The sequence below is a fragment of the Haliaeetus leucocephalus genome, unplaced genomic scaffold, assembly GCF_000737465.1.
Source record: "Haliaeetus leucocephalus isolate CR32 unplaced genomic scaffold, Haliaeetus_leucocephalus-4.0 Scaffold190, whole genome shotgun sequence".
Lineage (NCBI taxonomy): Eukaryota > Metazoa > Chordata > Aves > Accipitriformes > Accipitridae > Haliaeetus > Haliaeetus leucocephalus.
Window position 1 is genome coordinate 968,003 of NW_010972626.1, and position 20,893 is coordinate 988,895.

Sequence of the window (20,893 nt, forward strand, 5' to 3'; positions counted from 1 at the left end):
GCCCCCCGGCCGTCCGCTGGGCCGCCGCTTAGGGCGGTTTAGTCCCCCTCCTTGAGCCGGCGCCGTGACCCCTGCGGGGCCTGAGGGTTGCCGCCTCGGCCTGCTGCCGCCTCCTGTGGTGAAGCGGCCGGGGGAGGGGGGGGGGGGAAGGGGAGAGGGAGCCGAAATTAATGCCGTGATATCTCTACGACACGGGGTGGGGGGTAGCGGTGGTCCTTGGCCCTTGTCCTGCCCGTTGTCTCCTGCCTTCTGCTGCCGCCCCTGTCAGCAGCCCAGGTGTGTGCGTAGCTGTGACACGGTGCTAGCTAGCTAGCTTTTGGCTAAACTGACCCCGTTCTTTATTCTTTGCTTCTTCCCTTTGGCTCAAGCGGACAGAGGATGGTACAGGCCGCTCCCGTGCGCGTTTTGGAACTCAAGTGGTTTCAGGTTCCATCTCGGATTAGCAGATTTAACTGAGTTTATTAGCAATTTGCTATACAAGTTAGCTAAACCCTCGTTTCACTAAGTACTAATAAAACACTCAGCATAAGAATATGGTGCAGTTTATGGTGCCAACATTAATTAAAGATAATCTAGATTTGTAGTCATCATCTACTGACTTGGTGGAGCACAGGATTTAATTCTTTGGCTGTAGTGTTTTAATGTTCTTTTATTGTCCTTCCAGGGATTAGCTTAAGCTTGAAACATCATTGCTTTGACTAGCTCGCTTCTGCAGGATGCCACAGAAGATCGGTTTTATAGTTGTTAGTTCATCGGGACACGAAGATGGCTTCAGTGCAAAAGAGCTGATGGTTCATGCACCGACTGTGAATGGATGGCGATCACCCAGGTACTGGAAGCGGGAGGTGCGGAGCCCTGAAGCACTGAGTTTAAAATGAGCAGGAGGTGTACCTTGCATGGTCAGAGTAGTTTACAGCATCCCAGACCAAACTGATTATAAAACCAGAAAACTTACTTTAATCCCGTGGAATCCTTATCCTGGGGGAAAAAAAGCACCTTGGTTACCACCTAAAGGCATCGCATTGCATTTAAATAAAGTCCTTTAAAAGGAAAAAAGGGAACCATTTTTGTTCTTGTCAGTCTTCTTGGAGTTTGCAGCCGCTTTGGCTTAGTGTTAAAAATCCAGTCTTCTCACCACATCTTCTAGACATGTATGGCGTACTTTAACATATGCATGCATGCGATAAGGTGAAGAGTGTTTCTACTCTACTCTTTGGTTTATTTTTACAATATCTGCAATGCTGACTTAAACTATAATAACTTTGGAAAGTTTAATAATTAAATGTTACTTGAGTTGGAAGTGAAGTCATCTTTAAAAAGGTGATTCAGAAATTGTGTATGTTTTCAGACTCTGTCAGTATCCACAGGAAATTGTTCTGCAGTTGGCGGAGAGGTGTCGAATACGAAAACTGCAGTTGCTTGCTCACCAGTACATGATTTCAAGCAAAATTGAGTTCTACATCAGTGAAAGCTTGCCTGAATACTTTGCTCCTTATCAGTCAGAGAGATTTCACAGACTAGGGTAAGTCAAAAAGCTCTAAATGGTTTTATTACCTTAATCAGAAAGGCTTCAGGAGGAAAGAATATTCATTGTGCTTTGCATGCAATATTAATACACTGTGCTGTAAGCAGTAAAGAGATCCCGTACTCACTTAGATCTGTAACAAAGCTGAAGATGTAGGTGAACAGTCTTGTCAGATGACAGCACACATTGTTTCAGTTATGAGAGCGCTTTAAACCATATCAAAGTGCTAACTTGAGGAGCAGAAATACAGCTGTGTATTTGTACATTTCCTCTGCTTACTTGTTATATTTTCCTTCTCAGTTATGTCCCTCTCTCAGACAATGAAAAGACTGATTTCAAAGCACGAGAGTTAAAATCTGTGTATATGGATGCAGTTGGCCAGTACCTGAAGCTGATTTTCCATAAAAATTATGTCAATAAATACAACTTATACGGTCAGGTAAGTTGAGTTAAGAGTCCATACTTGGTAAGCTAGATGGCATTTCAGTAGTACAGAATGGGCATAGAAATCCACTCCCTTGGTTTGTAGAAGCTAATAATGTTGTTTGAAAGCTCCTGGGTTTATTTTTGGTTTCTTTTAAAATGGAAAATACAAATAAGAGGTTGTAAGTGACTTGGAATCATGACCAAGTGCATGCAACTTATCCAGAACAAACGAGTCAAGTGCATGTTCCATTACTGCCTTCCATTCTGAGTTTTAGACTGCACAGCAGGCTCTGTGCTGAAGACAAAATGCTTTCTCTGAGAACAGCTTTGCAGTTTCTACAAAGCCACTCTTAGTCTTTAGGATCTGATGTGGCATTAAGTGGAGGTGTTGTGTAGCCATCCCAATACAGAAAAAAGCAAATATCTGCCTCAGTTCTGCAGTGACTCTTCACTTCCATTCCAGAGCAGTGCAGGAAGGGAACAACTGATGACTGTACACTGTGGTCTGTAGATGAATGTGGTCTGTAATGAAGCATGAAGTACATTTAGCACTTAGTGCTTTTCTTTGCTTCCATACCACCCTGGAGACCACAGGTCCTGCTTTTTTTTGTTCAAATTTTTTTGGTTCCGTTTTCATAAGATATGGAAATGTAATAACCTTATGCATTTACATTTTCTTTAAATCTATCCCAGGTTGCCCTAGTAGCTATAAACATTATTGGAGATCCAGCAGACTACAGCAATGACAGCAATAATACTGTAAGTGCAAAGCATCCCTGTCTTTTTAATGTTGCTACACATACTCAGTTACAGGGTTCTTGGGGTAATGGAATGCATCTTTCTTCTGCTAGTTTCTTGCTGTAGCAGAGCTGCCATGTATTGATTTTTTTTTTTTGTTATCTTGAAGCAAGAAAGTTCTCAAAAATTGAGCCTAATATGTGGATACAAAAAATAAAACACAATCAATTGGAACGTTTACATTTTCAGCCTCTCCAAGATCTCTTGTTTCAATATGCCCCAAAACATAAGTATTATAAGTAGTGTAGCTTATGTTGATTGTGGCAAGTCACAATTTCTGTCCTGAACACATACTTGATGTTGAATGTGCATTAAGATTTTTTTTTTTCTCCCCCCTTACAAAGCCTTCCAGAGAGAAGCTGATAGACCACTACTTAGGAATTAAATCAGATGACCCTGCCTTAGATGGAACTTACCTTGGGTAAGGATGTTTTTTTGCGTATACCCTGGCAAAATGTCTGCTCAGTCTAAAGTAGTTCTCAGTCTCTATATTTTGTTAGTTCCCTGCTAGTGAAGAGAGATGACATATGCTCAGACTGGTTTATTTTGGATTAACTGAAAGGTTATTTTATCCATTTTATATCTTCAGGAAGCCTGACTCCATTTCACCTCTGGATGATTTGGCTTTTGACATGTACCAGGATCCAGAAGTTGCTCAGATAATACGTAGACTGGATGAGAAGAAGCGTGAAGCTGTCCATCATGAACGCTATGATTATGCCAAGAAACTCAAACAAGCTATCGCAGACTTGCAAAAGGTATTGTTGAAAGACTGTTTATCTCTTAAGCCGAACAGTGTTCCCGTGGTCCCTCAGGGACCCTAGTGTTCATGAGGAATCATAATGATTTCCAGTATATTTTCAAAACAGTAATTTTAAAATCAGATAGCTTGATTTAGTAGCTTGGCTGGAAATACTGAAATGTATACATATATATGGTAATGTGATTCCAAGCTAGCCTGTTATACCACCTTCTAGGTAGGGGAACGACTTGGTCGATATGAGGTAGAGAAGCGCTATGCTGTAGAGAAAGAAGATTATGATCTGGCTAAAAAGAAGAAACAGCAAATGGAGGCATACCGCCTGAAGGTGTATGAGCAACTGGAGCTCCACGACCTTCTGGATGCAGACCTGATGGTGGGTACTGTTATTCCTAATTCAGGAGGCTTTATTCTGTGGGTGTTGTAAATAGAAATGGCAGAGCAACCAAAATAAATTCAGGGAAGAAGAGTTGTTACACAGGTACTTTATGACAATTACTTAAGGATTTTAAGTTTTCTATTTGGATTGTGGATTTCCCTAACCAAAGGCTTGCACGTCGCATTTTATGAACATGCTTAGTTCTCCATAGATAACATTACATTAAACTGTTAAGGTCTCAAGCAAATGACATTAGAATCCTGAATGTTTTGCATAATTGCAAGGCTACCCACTGCAGATTCATAAGGTACTTTCTCGTATTTTGAAGGGGTATAACAGTCTTATGCTGGCATCATGGCTAACCACAGAGAATTAATGTGATAAAATATAGTTTTATATTGTTCTCAGAATGGGAAGCTTTAAAATCTCTCCACACACGCATCTGCACAAAATTATTTTCCAATTGTTTCATAAAGCTGCATCCAGTGGCAATGATTACATGTCTGTGAGTGAGGTCTGATATTTACTTGAAAGCAGCAGAACCTTGTTGACTGTCAGAGTTGTAGCTGTGCTAACTGATTTTAGTACATTGCTAGCCTTGCTTTACAAAATCTCCTTCCTTTTCTCAGATTCGAAAACCACCTGAATTGCCTTTGGAGTCTATGATTTATACTGACAATCCTCAGCGCACAAAAGCTACAAATTCACCTCCTTGTGAGCACACAGAACCGCAAAAAGGAGAGCCATGGAGAGCAGAGCCTTTGCTGGAAGAGAAGTCAGCAGATCCCTCGTCTGCTAAGCCTGTTGCTCCCCATCAGTCCCCTCCTCCTCCTCAGACTCATCCTGCAACCGCCAGGGAAGTGTTTCCCAAAGAAAATGTGAGCAGCGTACGTCTGTTACTGCAGAAACCTGTCAGAGCAAATGATCTTGTATTCAACCTTCCAAAACAACAAGGTCTTTTGTGGTTATTCTTGTGGCTTATATAGTATCTGAAATTGACTGTGTTGCTGAGCAGTGCCCATCTAATAATTGGCATTGGTCTTTCTCTTTCCTGAATTTCTTTGGAAGCCTTTACAAATGTTCATTGAGTCTTGGGCAAAAGGGGATTATACCTGGTTTCCAAATAGATGAATGGAAGCAAATAGACATTAAATGACTAATCAAGGGTCATACAGCCAATATAGTGGTAGCTGAATTCTGCTTGCTCCTTTAATGGCTTAATAAATCTCCTTCTCAGAGATCATGTTGGATGAATCTACAGCAGCAAGGGAATTTGTTGGAATGTGGTTGTAGGGTAAGAGTCTTGGTGTCATGTCTAAAGAGAGGAAGAAAATCATACTATCTAGTTAACCTGATCTTTAGGTTTTGCTGCTTCAGCTTTTGGCAAAGCTAATGAAGACTTGTGTTGACTCTAGTAGCAGTAGTATTTGCTCTTAACGGGATGTTGACTTAAAATAATTTAACAAATAAGGCTTTATGACTTGCTGGCTTCCTGTCAACAGGTGATTTCTTCTGTAGATGCGTGCACTTCCACAAAAGGCATTTTGTGTGTGTTTTATTGTATTCTATAAACAAGAAATAAGTTTTATTCACAGGCACTGATTCCATTTTTTCATGATGTTATTATGGGAACTTCAACATCTGTACTTAAATGTAAAGCAGTACTGCTTTGACGGGGGAAAAAATGCATTGAGGTGAATCCAAGTAGTGATGAAACAACTCCATATCTAAGTCATTTCTAGAATAGCCAATTTTGTCTTCTCTGTTAGGTTGAATTTTTACCTTATGATGAGAGACCTCTTCCAGCTATCTGCAAACAGCCTGATGAAGCAATTGCGTACCTTGAGCCGGAGATGGCTGAAGGGGCTATCGATGATACTCCAAGAAGTGGCATTACTGGGGAACCAGAACCGTTAACTGAGAAGGCACTGAGGGAGGCCAGCCCTGCTATTGAAGTTTTTGGAGAAGCTTTGGTAAAAAACAATAAAATAAACACATAGATTATTGTGGTCTGTGTTGAGTTGATTTTACATGCACTCTGTCAACAAAGATCTACTGATACGGTTTTTACATGTTCAGAGCTGTTACTTGAAAGTCTGAGATTAGAATTTGACCTTGGATATGTGGGTGCCTGTTTTCAACACTTATATGATGCTGTAGCTTTTATGATTGATTATTTGATGAGCTATTAAGCAGATAGTATCTGGTAGACTGCTTTAGGGTACGGACCCTACCAGAATACCCATAACTTGCCACTGTCGTTTGCAGGGAGAGAAATCGTTGCTGTGCGCGAAATGGTTCCTTGACCCTGACCTGTTAATCCATTTTATTCATCATTTTTCAAAAGTATGTGCTTTTAATAAAAGCCAAATTCCTGTAGGAAACACCTGGGGATTTCATGCTGAAGTTCATATGTTCTTTTGAGGCTGTTTCTATATATAAATATTGAAAGATCAGTATTGACCTTTTAAGAGATAAACTTGTTCTGTGTTCAGGTTTCAGGAGCATATTCCAAAACTTGGTCGTATCGAGAAGACGCATTACTGGCTGTGTATAAGAAGCTGATGGAAATGTCAGTAAAGACTCCAAAGGACGATTTAAAGAACATGCTGAGAGCAGCCATTTTTCTTGTAAGGAGAGCCATCAAAGACATAGTGTCTTCAGTAAGTTGTGATGTGTTTGATAAGAAATGCTCCAGTGAAGAACTGACAGCAAAAATTGTAGAACTGTGTGGTTAAGGCACTTTAAATAATTTAAATGGTTTGTAAAACTACTGTTGAGTAAGTTAAAAAAAAAACAAAACAAAAACCGAAACAAAAACAAATTAAATGTCAGCTTTTAGTTAGGATCAAGGACTGAGCAAAGTCTGGCATTCAGCAGCATGGAAAATACTGTCCTGGGCTGAGTAATGAGCTTGAGAAACAACTGCTGATGCAGTAAATGTGTACTGTGGTTGAGCCTTTTTTGGGGGCAGGTGTGTGTAAAGTTGAAATACAGCAATGAAGTAACTTTTAATTTCCAACTTGAGAGACTACAGGAGACTTAGGCTTCAAATAAGCCTTAAACAAGAAGAAAAGAAAAAAATCAAGAGCTGTGTTACTCTTTATAAAAAAAATTCTGAAGCCTTTCACCTAAACCCTAGCGACATGTTTTCTGGAAGAGAGGTATCTGAATGAAGTAGATTTTACCACATTGTCTGAAAACAGGGATCTGTGTGGTATTTTTGTCTAGTGTTTATTTTTTCTTTTTAACTTAGGTTTTTCAAGCTTCCCTGAAACTCTTAAAAATGATCATTACCCAATATATACCAAAACATCAACTAGGAAAACTAGAAACTTCTCATTGTGTAGAAAAAACGCTTCCAAGTTTGCTTTCTAGAACAGGAGACTCTTCATCCCGTCTTCGCCTTGTGGCTTCTAACTTCATTCAGGTAGGTGTTTTTCTTCAAATTACGGTTTGACTGCATTAAGAATGTCACAGAGCTTACAGGTGGATAACATCTAATCAGACTTGACTTCAAGACCAGAGTTTGGTGCTGTAAAGGATTATGCCTTACATGGAAGGCAAAGTGGGAGCACCAACTTAGTATCTTTGCAGTGTTTTTTCTAGCCATGTATTGTCACCTTTGTTGTGGGGGACAGTGTGGGGAGATACCTGCTGCTGCAGATGCAAGAAAGGTACGACTCTTGCATTCTTCTTAATTGCAAGTGATCTACAGAGATGAGAGCAAGAAAGTACAACGTACTGCTCAGGCTGTGTTGCAGTTTGATTGCATTTTTGACAGTCAACTTTTGAAAGTCAACTTAGCATAAAAAAGATGCCCATTTTAAAAGACACAGTCCATTCTTTGCTCAATTGTTGACAAAGAGCAGCTGTGAACAGCTGCTAGAGGATTACAGGCTCTGTTTTCCAGTAGAATTTAGAAGAAAGAACAGTAGTTCTGTGTGAAAATCTGTTAATTCAGTCCTGGGAGTGGAGTGGAGTGAGTCACTGGCTCTGGGTTATTTATCCTTGCTTGCATCCACACATGGAGGGAAAAGACTTCTCTTTCGCTGTAGACGTAACTAAAATTTTAACAGGGTTAATTGCGTAAAGTGCTCTGGTGTGTCACTGGAACCCCAAAGGTGACAGGTTACTTTATTACTACTGCTTGGCTTGTTTAGAATAGATTTTGTAATTGAATGAGAACAGAAATGAGAAAATGGTTACAGATATATTTTTGTAGACGGGACATGGCCTGGAGAGAAGGAAAATGTGTTTGTTTTGTATCGCTGCTAATAGATGATACCCTGACTGAATAAGCAGTTCTCTAGGGAAGGTGCCACATATCTCTAGAAATAAGTATGTCCAAAACAGACCAGCCAACCTGGTGACAACTGCATCTGGTCCTCAGGAAGAGGGACTGCAGGACACCATCATCTGCTTGAGTGTCTGTCAGCTGACAGGAACTGGGAGGAGGGGTGCTTTGGGTTATTAAACATTCTGCTACCTGCAAAGAAATAAAACATTGAGCTTTGAATAACAGCAGAATTTAGCCCTTTGCAAAATAGAATGAGAAGTTATAAGATGGCATGTGTTTTCTGAAGCACTCTTGAAATCCATCTTGATGCAATGTCAAGACTTTGCATCCTTTGTGACACTTCTCATCTACCTTCTCCTCAGATAGTTCGGTGTAAGATGGAGTTCTTGAAATTCTTCTTACAGCCCAGTTCTATAACTCTTGCTCATCTGAGCATGACTAAGATTTTATCGAGTTCTCAGTAGCTTTCTCTCTGATGCCAAAAACAAGACCAAACATCTGTGTAATCCTCTTTTTAAAACCTTTGCAAGTAACTTCTGGCTGCTGAAGTAAGAAATAAGCAGCTACTTCTTATGGAAGGCTTATTTTGTTTTACTTAACTTGTTATAAGTAACTTAGAATAACTCTACTTTGCAAAGACAGTTAATTTTCCTCATTTAGCATTCCTCCATGCACACTGACTCTCTGTATGTTTATAGGAAATGGCACTGTGTAGTGAAGTTAAACCTCTTCAGATCGTTCCAGTTCATTTGGTTCAACCGTTAAAACCAAACTCCCCAACACATCTGGCGATGAGTCAAGTGGAATTAGTGGCGTGCCTATTGAAAGACATGGGAACTGAAAACTCTGGGTTTACCATCAGCAATGTCATGAAGGTAGGAGTCTGAGTTTACAGCACATGAAGTGTTTTCTGTTGCTGTTTTATTGGGGCTTATCTGTCTGCTTTGGAGTGCTTGGTGAATTACTGAAGAGAATTTGAGCCTCTTGGAGGTGACAACACACAACCATGTGAGGAGGCAAGATGCCAATATGGGGAAAAAAGAATCACTGGGTCAAAAAGTGTTTGGAAAAACCTTTCTCTATGAAGATTTCTCCCACTGCAGTGAAATAATTGTCTTAGACTAATAAGTCCTTAAAAAGAATGTGGGAAAAGAGAGGCTCTTTTTTTTTTCCCCCCTCTTTTTTTTCTTTTCAGTTTGCAACGGGAGCTTTGGAACACAGAGTTTATGAAGTTCGTGATGTAGCGTTGCGGATTATCTTTGATATGTACAGGCAGCACAAGGCTGCTATACTGGAATATCTTCCTCCAGATGATGCAAGCATTCGCAAGACTGTTCTCTATAAAACACTCTTTGATGGATTTACTAAAATAGATGGCAAACTTTCTGAAGCTGAAATTAGGGTATGTAATAAGATTGCAGAACACATGTAGCTACTTTAAACATTTCATTCAACTGAGCAATATACTGATTTCATAGTTATATTAGACATTGAATGACATGCATAGCAGAGTATCTTAAGGTGTGTTGTTAACATTATTTAGTGTAACAAGCTGGTGTTCAGTTTATTACATATACTTAATCTTATGAATAAAGCCTACAAAGAATACAGAGATGGTACTTTTGAAATAATGCACAATCATTTTGGAAAATACACATATACTATTTTATGCTGGCTAGCCTTGGAAACAGTAAGCACAGGGGAAATGCTATGTGTTTCTTTCAGGCTAGTACAGAGGACTTTGGGGCAAGGGAGGTGTTCCTGTAACACACCAATCATTTAACCAAGCAGGATGTTTCTTGTACTGTATTGACCATTTGTTCTATGCTGATGTGTTTTCCAATCTCTCCTATATGACAGATGGTTCAAAAACTTGTAATTAAAAGAGTATTTCTTGACAGGCACAGAGAAAGGCAGCAACAGAAGAAGCAGAGAAACAGAAGAAGGAAGAAATAAAAGTTCTGCAAGGTCAGCTGGCAGCTCTAAAGGAGATAGAAGCAGAAGTTCAAGCTGGAAAGGTTAGGGTGGTTTGGTTTTGATTTTTTTTTTTAAATCCTTTTCTCCTCAGGTATCACAGGCTTAGATAATTAACATTACTGTTGTCTCATTAAAAAAAAAAAAAAAAAAAAAAAAAGAGAGGCTCCATGACGTACTCCTCTTCAGCAGTCCAACTTAAAAACTGTGTGTAAATTCAAGAGTCTTTCTACAAGTCTGAGTGTTTCTATACCAGCTAGAGTATAGGAATTGTACCGAGTGCGTCAAGGCCCTCCAGAAGCATGCTGTACTGCACATCCATTAAGTTTTATATCTGAACCTTAGAAAGGTAGTCAGCTACCCCAATGCCAGGAAGTAGGACTGTTTTACCCCCCTCAGAAGATTGCTGCCTTAATACCCGAGAGATCTGCTGTGGGACCAGAAGCACAAACATTGTAATGCACTGGCTCTGCTTCTAAGCTTTTAATTCCAGAGGAAAATCAGAATATAATCTGTTCTTTTTCTCCCTGGCAAGCATCACAGTCATTAAGCAAATTTCTGACTTAAATTTCTTTATTCAATAGGAGAAAGAATCTGATTTTCAGAAGCCAAAGAATCAAGGTAGGTAGTTTCAAATAGTATTAAGAAATGTAGAGATATTTCAGGATGTCTTTGAAACACTGTGGATGCTTAATAGATTATTGAATTATCTCGGTTAAAAGCATGCCAGAGTGCTTCAGATTGGCTGAGTCTCAACCTACCATAGAGGTAACCATTAAGTTCACGAAAGAAAATTTACCATCAGCTAACCAGTTAATTTCTAATAAGAAATTAGTATGGCTTGGCTTGAAGCCATTTTAGGTTTCTCCTCAACCTGAGGCAGAACAGCTATTACATGTAAAAATAATCAGTGAAATATTTTACTGTTGCGGACCCCTAAAGAAATAGTTTCCCAGCTGCCTGCAGGTATCTTGTCTTGCAGTGCTTGTTTACCAGTATGGCAATGTTATGATTCTATTAGATTATTTTTTTTTCTGCTGTTAAGATCCAGAGAAGCAGTATTTCTAGGCATGCACAAAAACTAATGAAAATGTGATCTTGGTTTTAATAGTTCTCTTTTTACAGGTTACCAGGTAAATGAAAGCCCACAGCCTGCAGCAGCAGAGATTCCAGATGATCATGCCTCTGTTGCAAATTACTTGGATAAGTAAGTTAGATGAGCAGCTTCTAATCACCTTAAGCACTTAGTATATAACCTGCAAGCTAATAATGTTAATAACAGTTTTCCAGTAGATCAAAGCTAATACCTTCAGCGTTGAAACAATGAAAATGTAAATCTCTTCTAACAGACTTGGAGTTATCGCTAGGCAATCCTAGATGTTGATTTCTTAAGTTCTTGGATAGCATGACCTTGAACTTGTTTTCTGAGTAGTTGTTTGTGGGACAAGAAATTGCCACAGTTTAATGTTCAACTGCCAGTATAAAATAAGGCAAAGGTATATGGTAGTTTTCATGTGAATTGTAGCATAAGGGCATAGAGAAAGCATTTGAAAATTCTGGAGCCGTGAAAGCCAGTTGCAGTGAGCTGTTCTCAGTGCTTTTGTAAAATTATGTCTTTCTATAGGAACAAATGCTTTATAGTTGTATTCACCATAAATTATATAATAGTATCTGTTCACGTCCTACCCTAAGGCCAGCATTATATGGGGAAAATGAGGTACACCAAGATGTTAGCTATTTTTCAGAATAGTTTCTAACAGAAGAAACAGGGTTCATTCATTTCACTCTGTGATGTTACCGATGTTTGTATTTTTTTTTCTAGCTTATGTATTTTTTGTGGGGAAAGGGACGAATCCTTCACAGAGGAAGGATTGGATCTCCATTACTGGAAACACTGCCCTATGTTAACCAGATGTGAGCACTGCAAACAGGTTAGGCATAAACTTTCTAGAGCTACTACAAGACATTAACCATTGTTATTCTGGTTTTAAGGTGCAATACGATACTTAGCCCTAAGGTAGATGAATTCTGAACACAGCTGTGTGATCTTGGGTAGTGCTTCTCTAAAAGAGCAGCATTATAAATTGTATTAATAACTGGACTAAAATTTCATTTTCCCTTTGTCATTTTGGAAAGTGAGATTTAACTTCCAAAAATTGCAGTTTTTTAAATACTATCCTTATTTACTCAGTGCAGTACAAATCTACAAATCTTTTTGGGTGCCTCTTGCTCTGTTGCAGGTGGTGGAAATAGCAAGCCTGACAGAGCACTTGTTGACTGATTGTGATAAAAAGGACAGCTTTGGGAAATGTCAACGATGCAGTGAGGCCCTTCCAAAAGATGAGTTGCCCAAGCATATTAAGAGCAAGACTTGCAATTGTGAGTAGTTTCGAACAGGAAGGTTGAACTTCAAAGGTCAAGTCAGTCAGACTTTCAAATACTGCAAATCTTTGGCAAGTCAGACCGCTTCTGTTTAGGTACCGCATGGTGGATTTAGAAATCTAAGTAAATAGAATAAATGCCTGAGTTTCCCAGTGCTTGAAATGCTTCGCTTTTATGAAGGTATGGGGGGAGGATGAGTGAGGAGAACAGAAAGCCTCTACCACATCCTTGTGGATTAAGCCCTATCACTCCTTTTGATCTTGTTTCAATGTAGATGATTAAACACGGGACTTCTTTGACAGCAGTCAATGGTAATAGGGTAGGAGCTGGTTTAGCCATAGGGTAGTTTTATGCTCTTTGTTGTGCAGCTTCTCCTTTTGTATTTGAAATTAGCCTGTCTTTGCCATTCTTACATTATTTTTCTAATCGTTTCAGCTGCCAAACCAGAAAATGTGGCAAACCATTGCCCATTGTGCCATCACAACTTTTCCCCAGGAGAGGAGGTAAGACTGCCTTCCAGACTGATCTGCTGTTGTTATGTCAGTGGGAGTGAATTCCTGTCCTCTTCTAACACTGGCTTATACCCACCAACTTAAGAACTTGCCTGGATTATTGCTGGGGTCTATAATGGCTACCTCACGCTCTGGGGACCATAGTTGAACCTGGGTCTTTTGCCCTTAGAGGTGTATATGGGAACCACAGGGCTACAGGCTATTCAGTGTCGGTCTTTCTCCTCCTGCAGAGGCAGCTATACACCTTACAGCTTTCCAAATTCCCAACTACTACAAGATTCTGTGAGTTCACTTGTCAGCCCTAGTGTTTGGAGTGAGATTATGCAGCTTAAAATACTGCAACAGGACTGAGCACATCCAACAGGGCATCCAGGATTAAGACTATGTTGATTTTGGTATAAGAAAAAATTGACATGAAGAAAGTAAGCAAGAACTGCTATAATTGTCAAGAGAGTTGAGGTGGCCTCTCTCTAATTTCTGCACGCTATTCCCTGTAACTGCCTAATGCTGTGAAATCTCTGACACGCCAGCTCTAATTGCCTTCTGCAATTGAAAATATGTATTGGTATTATATAAAAAGCAATTTGTCCAGAAAAGACTTAATATATCTGTTTGAGTCTTTTATATGAATCATCTAACACTACATTATGATCATATTTAAGTAGTTCTGTGTATGATTTAATTTTTGGAAAAAGGCTATCCAGGGAGCAGCTAACAGCACTATGCTGAGTATTAGATCCAGTTAAATGTCATTGGCTGATACGTAATCTATGTTATTTTCTTCCTTTCAATGGGACCATTGAGTAGTGCTTCTGTTCTCAACAACAAGTTTTTTCCAAATTTTTGCTTTGCCCAGCGCGAGGAGCTCAGAAAATACCGTAACCAAGTCTGAAGAGTTTGTTGAGAATGTATGTCTTGTTTGGATTCATTTGGGTTTTGGTTGTTTGTTTTGTTTTTTTTTTCTTCTGCCCAAATTATTCTTGTAAGTAAGAGGCTTCACATAGCCCTAGTTTGAAGAAGCTGTCATGTTCCTGTAATAGCAGTTCCTACTCCTTCGGGTTGCTGAATGCTTTAACTATTACCATAACCTTGTAGTTACGCCCATACCTTTTCGGTTTAAAATATGTGTAGAAGAAAAGATTTTTGATGTTATTTGTATATTGTTCTTTCCTGATATGAACTCAGCTGTTAGTTAAGAAAATTTTAAAAACAAAATGAATGTCACTTGTTTTTAATTTCGAGGATCTGTCTGGGTTTTTTTATTGTGATGTACCTTTTAAGTTATATTAAAAAATTGATATATTAATTTCTATTTCACTTAGTAAGTCATAAGGTGCTCATGCTTTTATGAGTAAGCAGTTTTAAATGCTGTTGCCATAAAGACTGTATACAACCCTCATTTTCCCCATGTTTTAAAAAGTATATGTGCATACATAGTGACTAGATAAGAGATCGGCTAATTTTGCTGGTATTGTAATATCACTTCTTTTTAATTGACTTTAGGCCTGGAAGTCTCACCTAATGGGCAAAGATGGCTGTAAAATGAATCAACGGAGATTATCCACAATAAATAAAACTCTTCTGTTGCAGCCTAGTAAGATATTATTTTATTATAATAATGATTACGCTTTTTACTGTGTTGCCTTTGCTTAAGAAAAGTATTTCATCCTTGAGAGCAAGCTGGCTCTTAATTAGTTGTTCAACACTTTTTGCATTTGTGTAACCTAACTGGTATTTCTCATGCTGGTATAGGCTACAGTATACGTAGGGAGCAAATTCTCAAGATCATTCAATAACAATAATTTCAAAATGAGGGCATTAGCTCAGTGGATTGGGGAAGCTGGCATATCTGATAATTTGATCAGTTCAGGGGTTTTCTCCGCCATAATAGTACGACCATGAATAGAACAATCAGCAGTGATACTAAACAGTTAACATTCTGGAAAGCTCCTGAACGCTGACACAGAGAACCGGGAGCCTGATTTAGCTTTTAATGTCCAATCAGAGGATGCTAATCTAATCGTAATTACAAGATGAATTGAATAGTTAGTGCTGTGTACTGCTTTTCCTTTTCAATTCAGACCCAGGAGCTAGGCAGAATTTATGATTGTGCAGCTTCTTCACCAACAAAGAGAAACTGATGCTGATGTCAGGTGTTGGGGTTTTTTTTAACAGTTGTCTTTACGAAGCACATGCAAAATCCTTTTATTTCCCGAACACAGAAGTTAAACAAGCGGTTTTCACTGCCTGCAGCACCAAAACTCTTTTGGCCAGTAGGATCCAAAACCTGTCCTCCTTCAGACTTTTTTCAGAGTTCTTTAGTCCACTGCATGTTCAGGTTGTTGCTAGAGTTAACCTCCTCTGCCTGATACTTGGCTTTGCTCATATCTGCGTTTCACAACTACTCCAAGTTGTGAACTGTTGAATTGTCTCTTTTCGCTGTCACCAGTGAAATGCGGTTAAACTCGACAGTTTCCAGTCTTGAACTGGACCTACAATCATGTCTGTCTATCCGTCTTCAGCTTTGCTGTTTCTACTTGCTAATGAGAATGCTAGTTAGTTTACTGCTGCTTAGAATTCGGAGACATAGAAGGAACTTAAATCCTTCCTGGACACAGCTAAAGCTCCAGAGCAATTTCCTAGACATAGGAAAGGAAACCTGACCATTTAGTCCTACCACTCCTGGTATGAGACACACCTCACCCTGGATGCCTGCCAACTTTTAGTTGCTAGTACCAGTCATTCGGACTTAATGTATCTTGAGAATCAAAATGGGGAGTTAAGATTCAAGTCTGGGACTAGATGTGCTCGCAATAATGATCTGTATTTTCTCTTCACAGGCAAAATAGGTGGCCAGTATTTAAGGAAGCCAGGTCCTTCAGGAGCAAAAGCTCGACCTCCCTCTATAGGAAGCAAGATCCCAACCCCAAGAGGGGGCCCAAATAAAAGCACTGGCAAAACATACTCAAAGCGATGACAGGACAAGTATTTCTCCCTATGTCTTAATAACTGGGCATGTAGTTGTTAATAGTTATTTAAAAATTGTGGGCAACTCATATAATCTTATTTGTTTGACTACATAGGACTGTTTACCAGCCTTGAGCAGTACTTGCCTGTCTGGTAACTTTTGCATTAGCTGTCTGTGCAGCACTGTGCTTTTTCTCCTAGAAATGCTCATGTCAGAAATATGCAAAATGTTCTGGGACAGATCTAGCCTGCCACATTCCCCATATGGCACAAGGAAGGCCGTGCATTGGTCTTTGGTTCCTCATGTTAAAAAAACTCCCCAATGAGTATGGAGTTAACACGGCCACACTGTGCGGCTGCTGTCACGGTCAGCACAGAGGCTGTGCCCAGAGGTTATGCGATTCCTCTGGGACCGTGGTTCTAACAGGCTGGCTTTGAGATCCAGTAAGGAATTTCCTTAAGGTCCAAAAGCCACAGTCATTTCTGTTTTGGCTTTCTTTGGGGGAAGAGCAAGAAACTGACCAAGCAGAAATTGTACTAGACTTTCAGGACAGAGCTGAAAAGCATTTGTTCTTTTGATCTAAGCGTGACACTTGTTTGCAATTACACGTTCTGAAAGGTTGGCAAGTAATACCTGTATTAGCTGACTACCACCTGATCACTTCAGTGTAATAATGGCAGAATATATTGCTAATAGTTTTCTGCCAAAATTGACTTTATAACATGCTGAAAGTAATAGTGTCAATAATTTTTGTTTGTCTTGCCGTCAGACACTTGTGGTAGACAAATGGGTTGCAAGTTTAATTGCGTGCACTGGTTGGCTAGGAGATAAGCTGCCTGTGTGTATTTCTGCATTACATCAGTGCATTTACAGAGAATTCATCATCATTAAACTTGAGGAAACACCACTGAAAATAGGGATATACAATGAGCAAAACAGGCTTGTTGCAGTCGCGCATGTTCCTTTGATGTGATGATGATGTTGATATCTTAGTGATGCCATTGTTCATCTGCTATGATGTGCAGCTGGCATAAGGTGAAATGAAAAATGCATGCACGTGTAGAAGGAAATACATGTCAGACTATACGAAATGTGTATCTCTGTTATCTGAAAGACGTGTATGATCCTATATAGATAAACTCTCAAACCATATGTGGTTCAAGAATTCCATAAGGCAAAATTCTTCCTCATGTGTTTGCTAGAAGGAATAAAAAAAAAAAAGGGAGAAATTGCAATGTAGACAAGGAAAGCTATGGGGTTTGTTTTTTCCACTGCAAATCCTATAGTGTGGATTTATTTGCTTCACTTAAGGCATGTTTACAAGTAGGGCCAGGAATTGGAAAGCTTTTTCAGGCGTCCACTCCTCGGGTATAATGAAGTAAGTCAAAGAATCATGCCGTTCTTTGGTGATTAGTTTAGCCACTGTGCCAGGATCTAGTGCATTTTGATAGGAAGAAAGACACTATTAGTGTGTTTACAACAGCTGCCTTTTTCTTCCGTGTATTTGTTGTGATAAATTTTGTCAGTTAAAATGGGGCAAATTTATAGCCATTGTAAAAGCTTACAAGTCCATTTATTTGTGCTAGGCGGTAAAACTCTTGGTTCTTTCATTGGAAATGGGAACCGTTCTTTTTTTTAAAACTGACTGGTATCCTTGAACACCTCGTAAGTCAGCTGAAAGCTCTAGTTGACCCTGCAAGGAAAGGAATTGGATCAGGGCCATTATAAAATGTTTCCACTCATTTTTAAAATGCTTAGAAACATTACTTTGACAGATAACTTTGCTTTCTTTTCTAATACTGGTTGGTGTCTGTAATTTTACAAGTTCAAGCATGTTAATAATGTGGAGTGAAATAGATGTCTCTTCCTTGGGTCTGCCGAGCCTCTAGGAGTAACACAAGCCATGCATGGTGGGAAGTGGTTTCACCGTGGAAGCCTGGCCTTTACATATATTTCAGGTTTAGAGTTTTAAAGGCAGCAGAGCAGTACCCAAAGTGCTACTCAACGCCAAGAATTAGCACCAAATAAAAAAGCTAAAGGGCTGGTTGGATATTGCCATATGACATGCCATTACGTAGGAAGTAACAAGAAATAGCTGTTCCGCGCTGCCTCTCTCGCTGTGCACTAAGTGCCTTATTAGTCCACTTGACAAGAGGATTGAGCTAAACTGCATGAGTCCCACTTGGTACATAATAAAAGCGTGTATTGATGGAGCTACTGTAAAAATTAAAGTTATGCTTTAAAATCTCACAGTTAATTCTGAAATTTATCCCCAAGAAATGGCCCCTTAAAGAAAAGAAAAAAATCTTTGTGGGGCCCTGAAAAGCTTGAATTAATAAATTTAGACCTTTTTTCCTGCTTTCGTGTACTTTCTCGCAGCTCGCTTCTAAATCCAGCTCTGAGTGTCTCTAGTTAGGTCTTGATTAAAATAAATATCCATAGACTACTGCATGTGACTGTTTAATAGCTTCAAAGAGAACAAATTCTACTGAGACACAATGTATGAAGCTTTGTACCTAAAGAACAATCCTAACACTTCTACTTGTAACACTTGGGCAACTGCTTTCCAGGATAGCATTAACCGGTCTCAAGTCTATGTCCACCACAGGTACAAGAATGAGTGATCACGGTAATAGAAGTTTTGGGGGTTGGGGTTTTTTGCTACCACTGAGCGAATCTGCGGTATTGTTTTGTATATACATATTTTGTAATATGCGGGTTTTATAGTTGGGGTGCAGCCTATCTACAAGCTTATGAATTTTACAGGTAGATCGGTGCACTTGTACTTTGAAAGTCTTTATATAAATTGTTTCTTTAACTCTTCCAAATATATATAACAATAAATATACATACGTTAGGAATATATATATATTAACAAATATGTATGTATTTTTATTTCTCCTTCAGTGACACAGGTTCCTACTTAAGCACCTGATCCCTTATGCAAGCAAAATAACCAGTGATTTTGCTCAGAGATTAGCACGTGCAATGGACCGCAGGCTCATGAGCTGCTGCCTAGAGCATTTTTTCCTTTTGGAGATAAAACTGTGAGCTTTCCGTTGTGCAAGTTTAATGAAAAAAACCCGTTTGCAAAGGTCCTCCATGTGTTCTGGATTGGCCACTATAGTATGTATACTGAATTGGTAAATACAGCTCTCCGTTACTCTTCAACCATGGCTTTTTAACCCAGTCAAGCAAAGCGTAATTAAAGTAATCTGTTAAATCCTGCATGTAGCAGGGTGCGTGCTTTCTATGTTATAATATTATGGGACAACCTTTTTAAACTTCTTATTTAAAAAAAAAAGGGGGGGGAAGTAGTTAAAAAAAACAACAAATAAACCAAAAAACCAAAACCAAGACCCCACAAATGTTACGAGTTATAGTGAGGGTCATATTTCCCAGCGCTGACCGATCGGAATAGCCGAAAAGTTGGGAGCTATGGGAAGACACTTTTACAGACCTTCTCTTTGGAGGCATTTTCTCTTGGGTAGCACTTGTGTCTCACATTTGTCACATTTGTGTATGAGGATGTTTTCCTGCTGCTCTGCTCCACACTCAGGCCGCCTGTCTCCCCCTGTGGTTGTTGGGGCTCCGGAGCGAGCACCGTAACTGCTTTTCTCTTTGCTCCATCGTAGAGCGCAGTAATTATGCCTTTGGGACCTGTGCAATAACTCTGCAGCTTTTTCACTGCAAGAAGTTGTCATGTAGGAGATTCCTGCCTCTTCCCTGTCCTTGCCACCCAGCTTACTCACCTAAGGAGCAGGAATTAGGTATGCGCAAGGGAAGCGCATTTCAGAGCCTTTGTCGAACAGCTTTTAAAAGCCAAATGCATAGGCTTGGGCACACCACATTGCATCTTAGGGCTTTGTAATTTTTTTTTTTTTTTTTCCAAATCCAGACTAGCTCTTTAGCAACATTTAAAAGAAATCATTTCAACATTTCAACATTTTAGAGTGCATAACATTCACTGAGAATCCTGGGCACTTTGGGACTAAAAAAATGCACTTCTAAAGTGAGATGTAAAGATAGTAACTATTCAATGGTAGGAACTGGAAACAGAAGTGATAAAACACAGATTATATTTTTTAGGATGTGAGAGGACCTTCTCTGAGCACAGTAGTACCACCACTGTAATTTTTAAAGGATGATTTCACTGGGCTGCTTCCTTGCACTTAATAAACAACCTGTGTTTTCTGCAGTGGCAAAATAAACAGTGGTGTGAAAAACACAGTGAAGTTTGTTCCTGTGCCATGAAGTCTCGAGCAAAATATTCCAGAGCAAAAACGTTGCACGGGTGCAGGTCCGGCTAATGGAAGGGAGTTCTCCAGACTGTTGGACTGGAGGACTTACATCGGCAATGACGGTGCATCGTTATTAAAGAAGGAACGGACCGTGGTCCCCATCTCATGGGCTTTTTTCCGTATGCCCTTTTTCTCTGTGCTGTACCTGAACGTCAGCCACGGTGTCCTCATCATCCGCCTAAGCTGCAGCGAGGACTCAAGAGCAGGCAGCGTCCCTGCGTGCAGCCACTCGTCTCGTCTCGAGCGACGACGGCGTGGAGTCCCGCTGCCCCAAGAGAGCGATGCCTACCGATGACGCGGTTCCTACGCCCTGGCCAAGCAGATAAGGTATGTAAACCCTATAGGTTTTATCGCTGTCGTTCCACGTATGTTCGACGCGTGAGTTCTTTTTGTTGCGCTTGGTTAATAAATCTGTTTAGCTGGGACGCTAGCTCTGCGTTTTCACGCTGTCGCAACGGCGACCGGGGTGAAAGCGCGGCCGCGGAGCCCGCTCCCGCCGCCGATCCCGGCCTTTGCCGTTTAGGCGATCGCTGGCCGCACCGACGGGCAGAGCGCGGCCCGGGCCCGG

General features: G+C 40.0%; 2 protein-coding genes across 4 annotated transcripts in view; both read left to right on the forward strand.

Moving 5' to 3' along the window:
* Positions 1 to 20,833, forward strand: part of CEP104 (centrosomal protein 104kDa) — a 26,227-nt gene extending 5,394 nt beyond the window's left edge. Inside the window, exons 2-23 of one of the 3 annotated variants that reach the window (XM_010565363.1) lie at positions 665 to 829; positions 1,349 to 1,522; positions 1,826 to 1,964; positions 2,645 to 2,710; positions 3,094 to 3,170; positions 3,339 to 3,507; positions 3,727 to 3,885; positions 4,518 to 4,766; positions 5,658 to 5,861; positions 6,384 to 6,551; positions 7,145 to 7,318; positions 8,887 to 9,063; positions 9,384 to 9,590; positions 10,090 to 10,206; positions 10,747 to 10,783; positions 11,288 to 11,369; positions 11,985 to 12,093; positions 12,403 to 12,541; positions 12,980 to 13,047; positions 14,560 to 14,650; positions 15,897 to 16,041; positions 20,224 to 20,833. In XM_010565363.1, coding sequence (XP_010563665.1) covers positions 717 to 829; positions 1,349 to 1,522; positions 1,826 to 1,964; positions 2,645 to 2,710; positions 3,094 to 3,170; positions 3,339 to 3,507; positions 3,727 to 3,885; positions 4,518 to 4,766; positions 5,658 to 5,861; positions 6,384 to 6,551; positions 7,145 to 7,318; positions 8,887 to 9,063; positions 9,384 to 9,590; positions 10,090 to 10,206; positions 10,747 to 10,783; positions 11,288 to 11,369; positions 11,985 to 12,093; positions 12,403 to 12,541; positions 12,980 to 13,047; positions 14,560 to 14,650; positions 15,897 to 16,033 — 2,856 coding nt within the window. In that variant the 5' untranslated portion in view covers positions 665 to 716 and the 3' untranslated portion in view covers positions 16,034 to 16,041; positions 20,224 to 20,833. Of the gene's footprint in view, positions 1 to 664; positions 830 to 1,348; positions 1,523 to 1,825; positions 1,965 to 2,644; positions 2,711 to 3,093; positions 3,171 to 3,338; positions 3,508 to 3,726; positions 3,886 to 4,517; positions 4,767 to 5,657; positions 5,862 to 6,383; positions 6,552 to 7,144; positions 7,319 to 8,886; positions 9,064 to 9,383; positions 9,591 to 10,089; positions 10,207 to 10,746; positions 10,784 to 11,287; positions 11,370 to 11,984; positions 12,094 to 12,402; positions 12,542 to 12,979; positions 13,048 to 14,559; positions 14,651 to 15,896; positions 17,220 to 20,223 lie in introns of those variants that run through there. The other 2 variants (XM_010565362.1, XM_010565364.1) reach the window with 2 other exon arrangements.
* Positions 20,617 to 20,893, forward strand: part of LRRC47 (leucine rich repeat containing 47) — a 9,571-nt gene continuing 9,294 nt past the window's right edge. The window contains exon 1 of the mRNA XM_010565391.1: positions 20,617 to 20,652. Coding sequence (XP_010563693.1) covers positions 20,617 to 20,652 — 36 coding nt within the window. The remainder of the gene's footprint in view (positions 20,653 to 20,893) is intronic.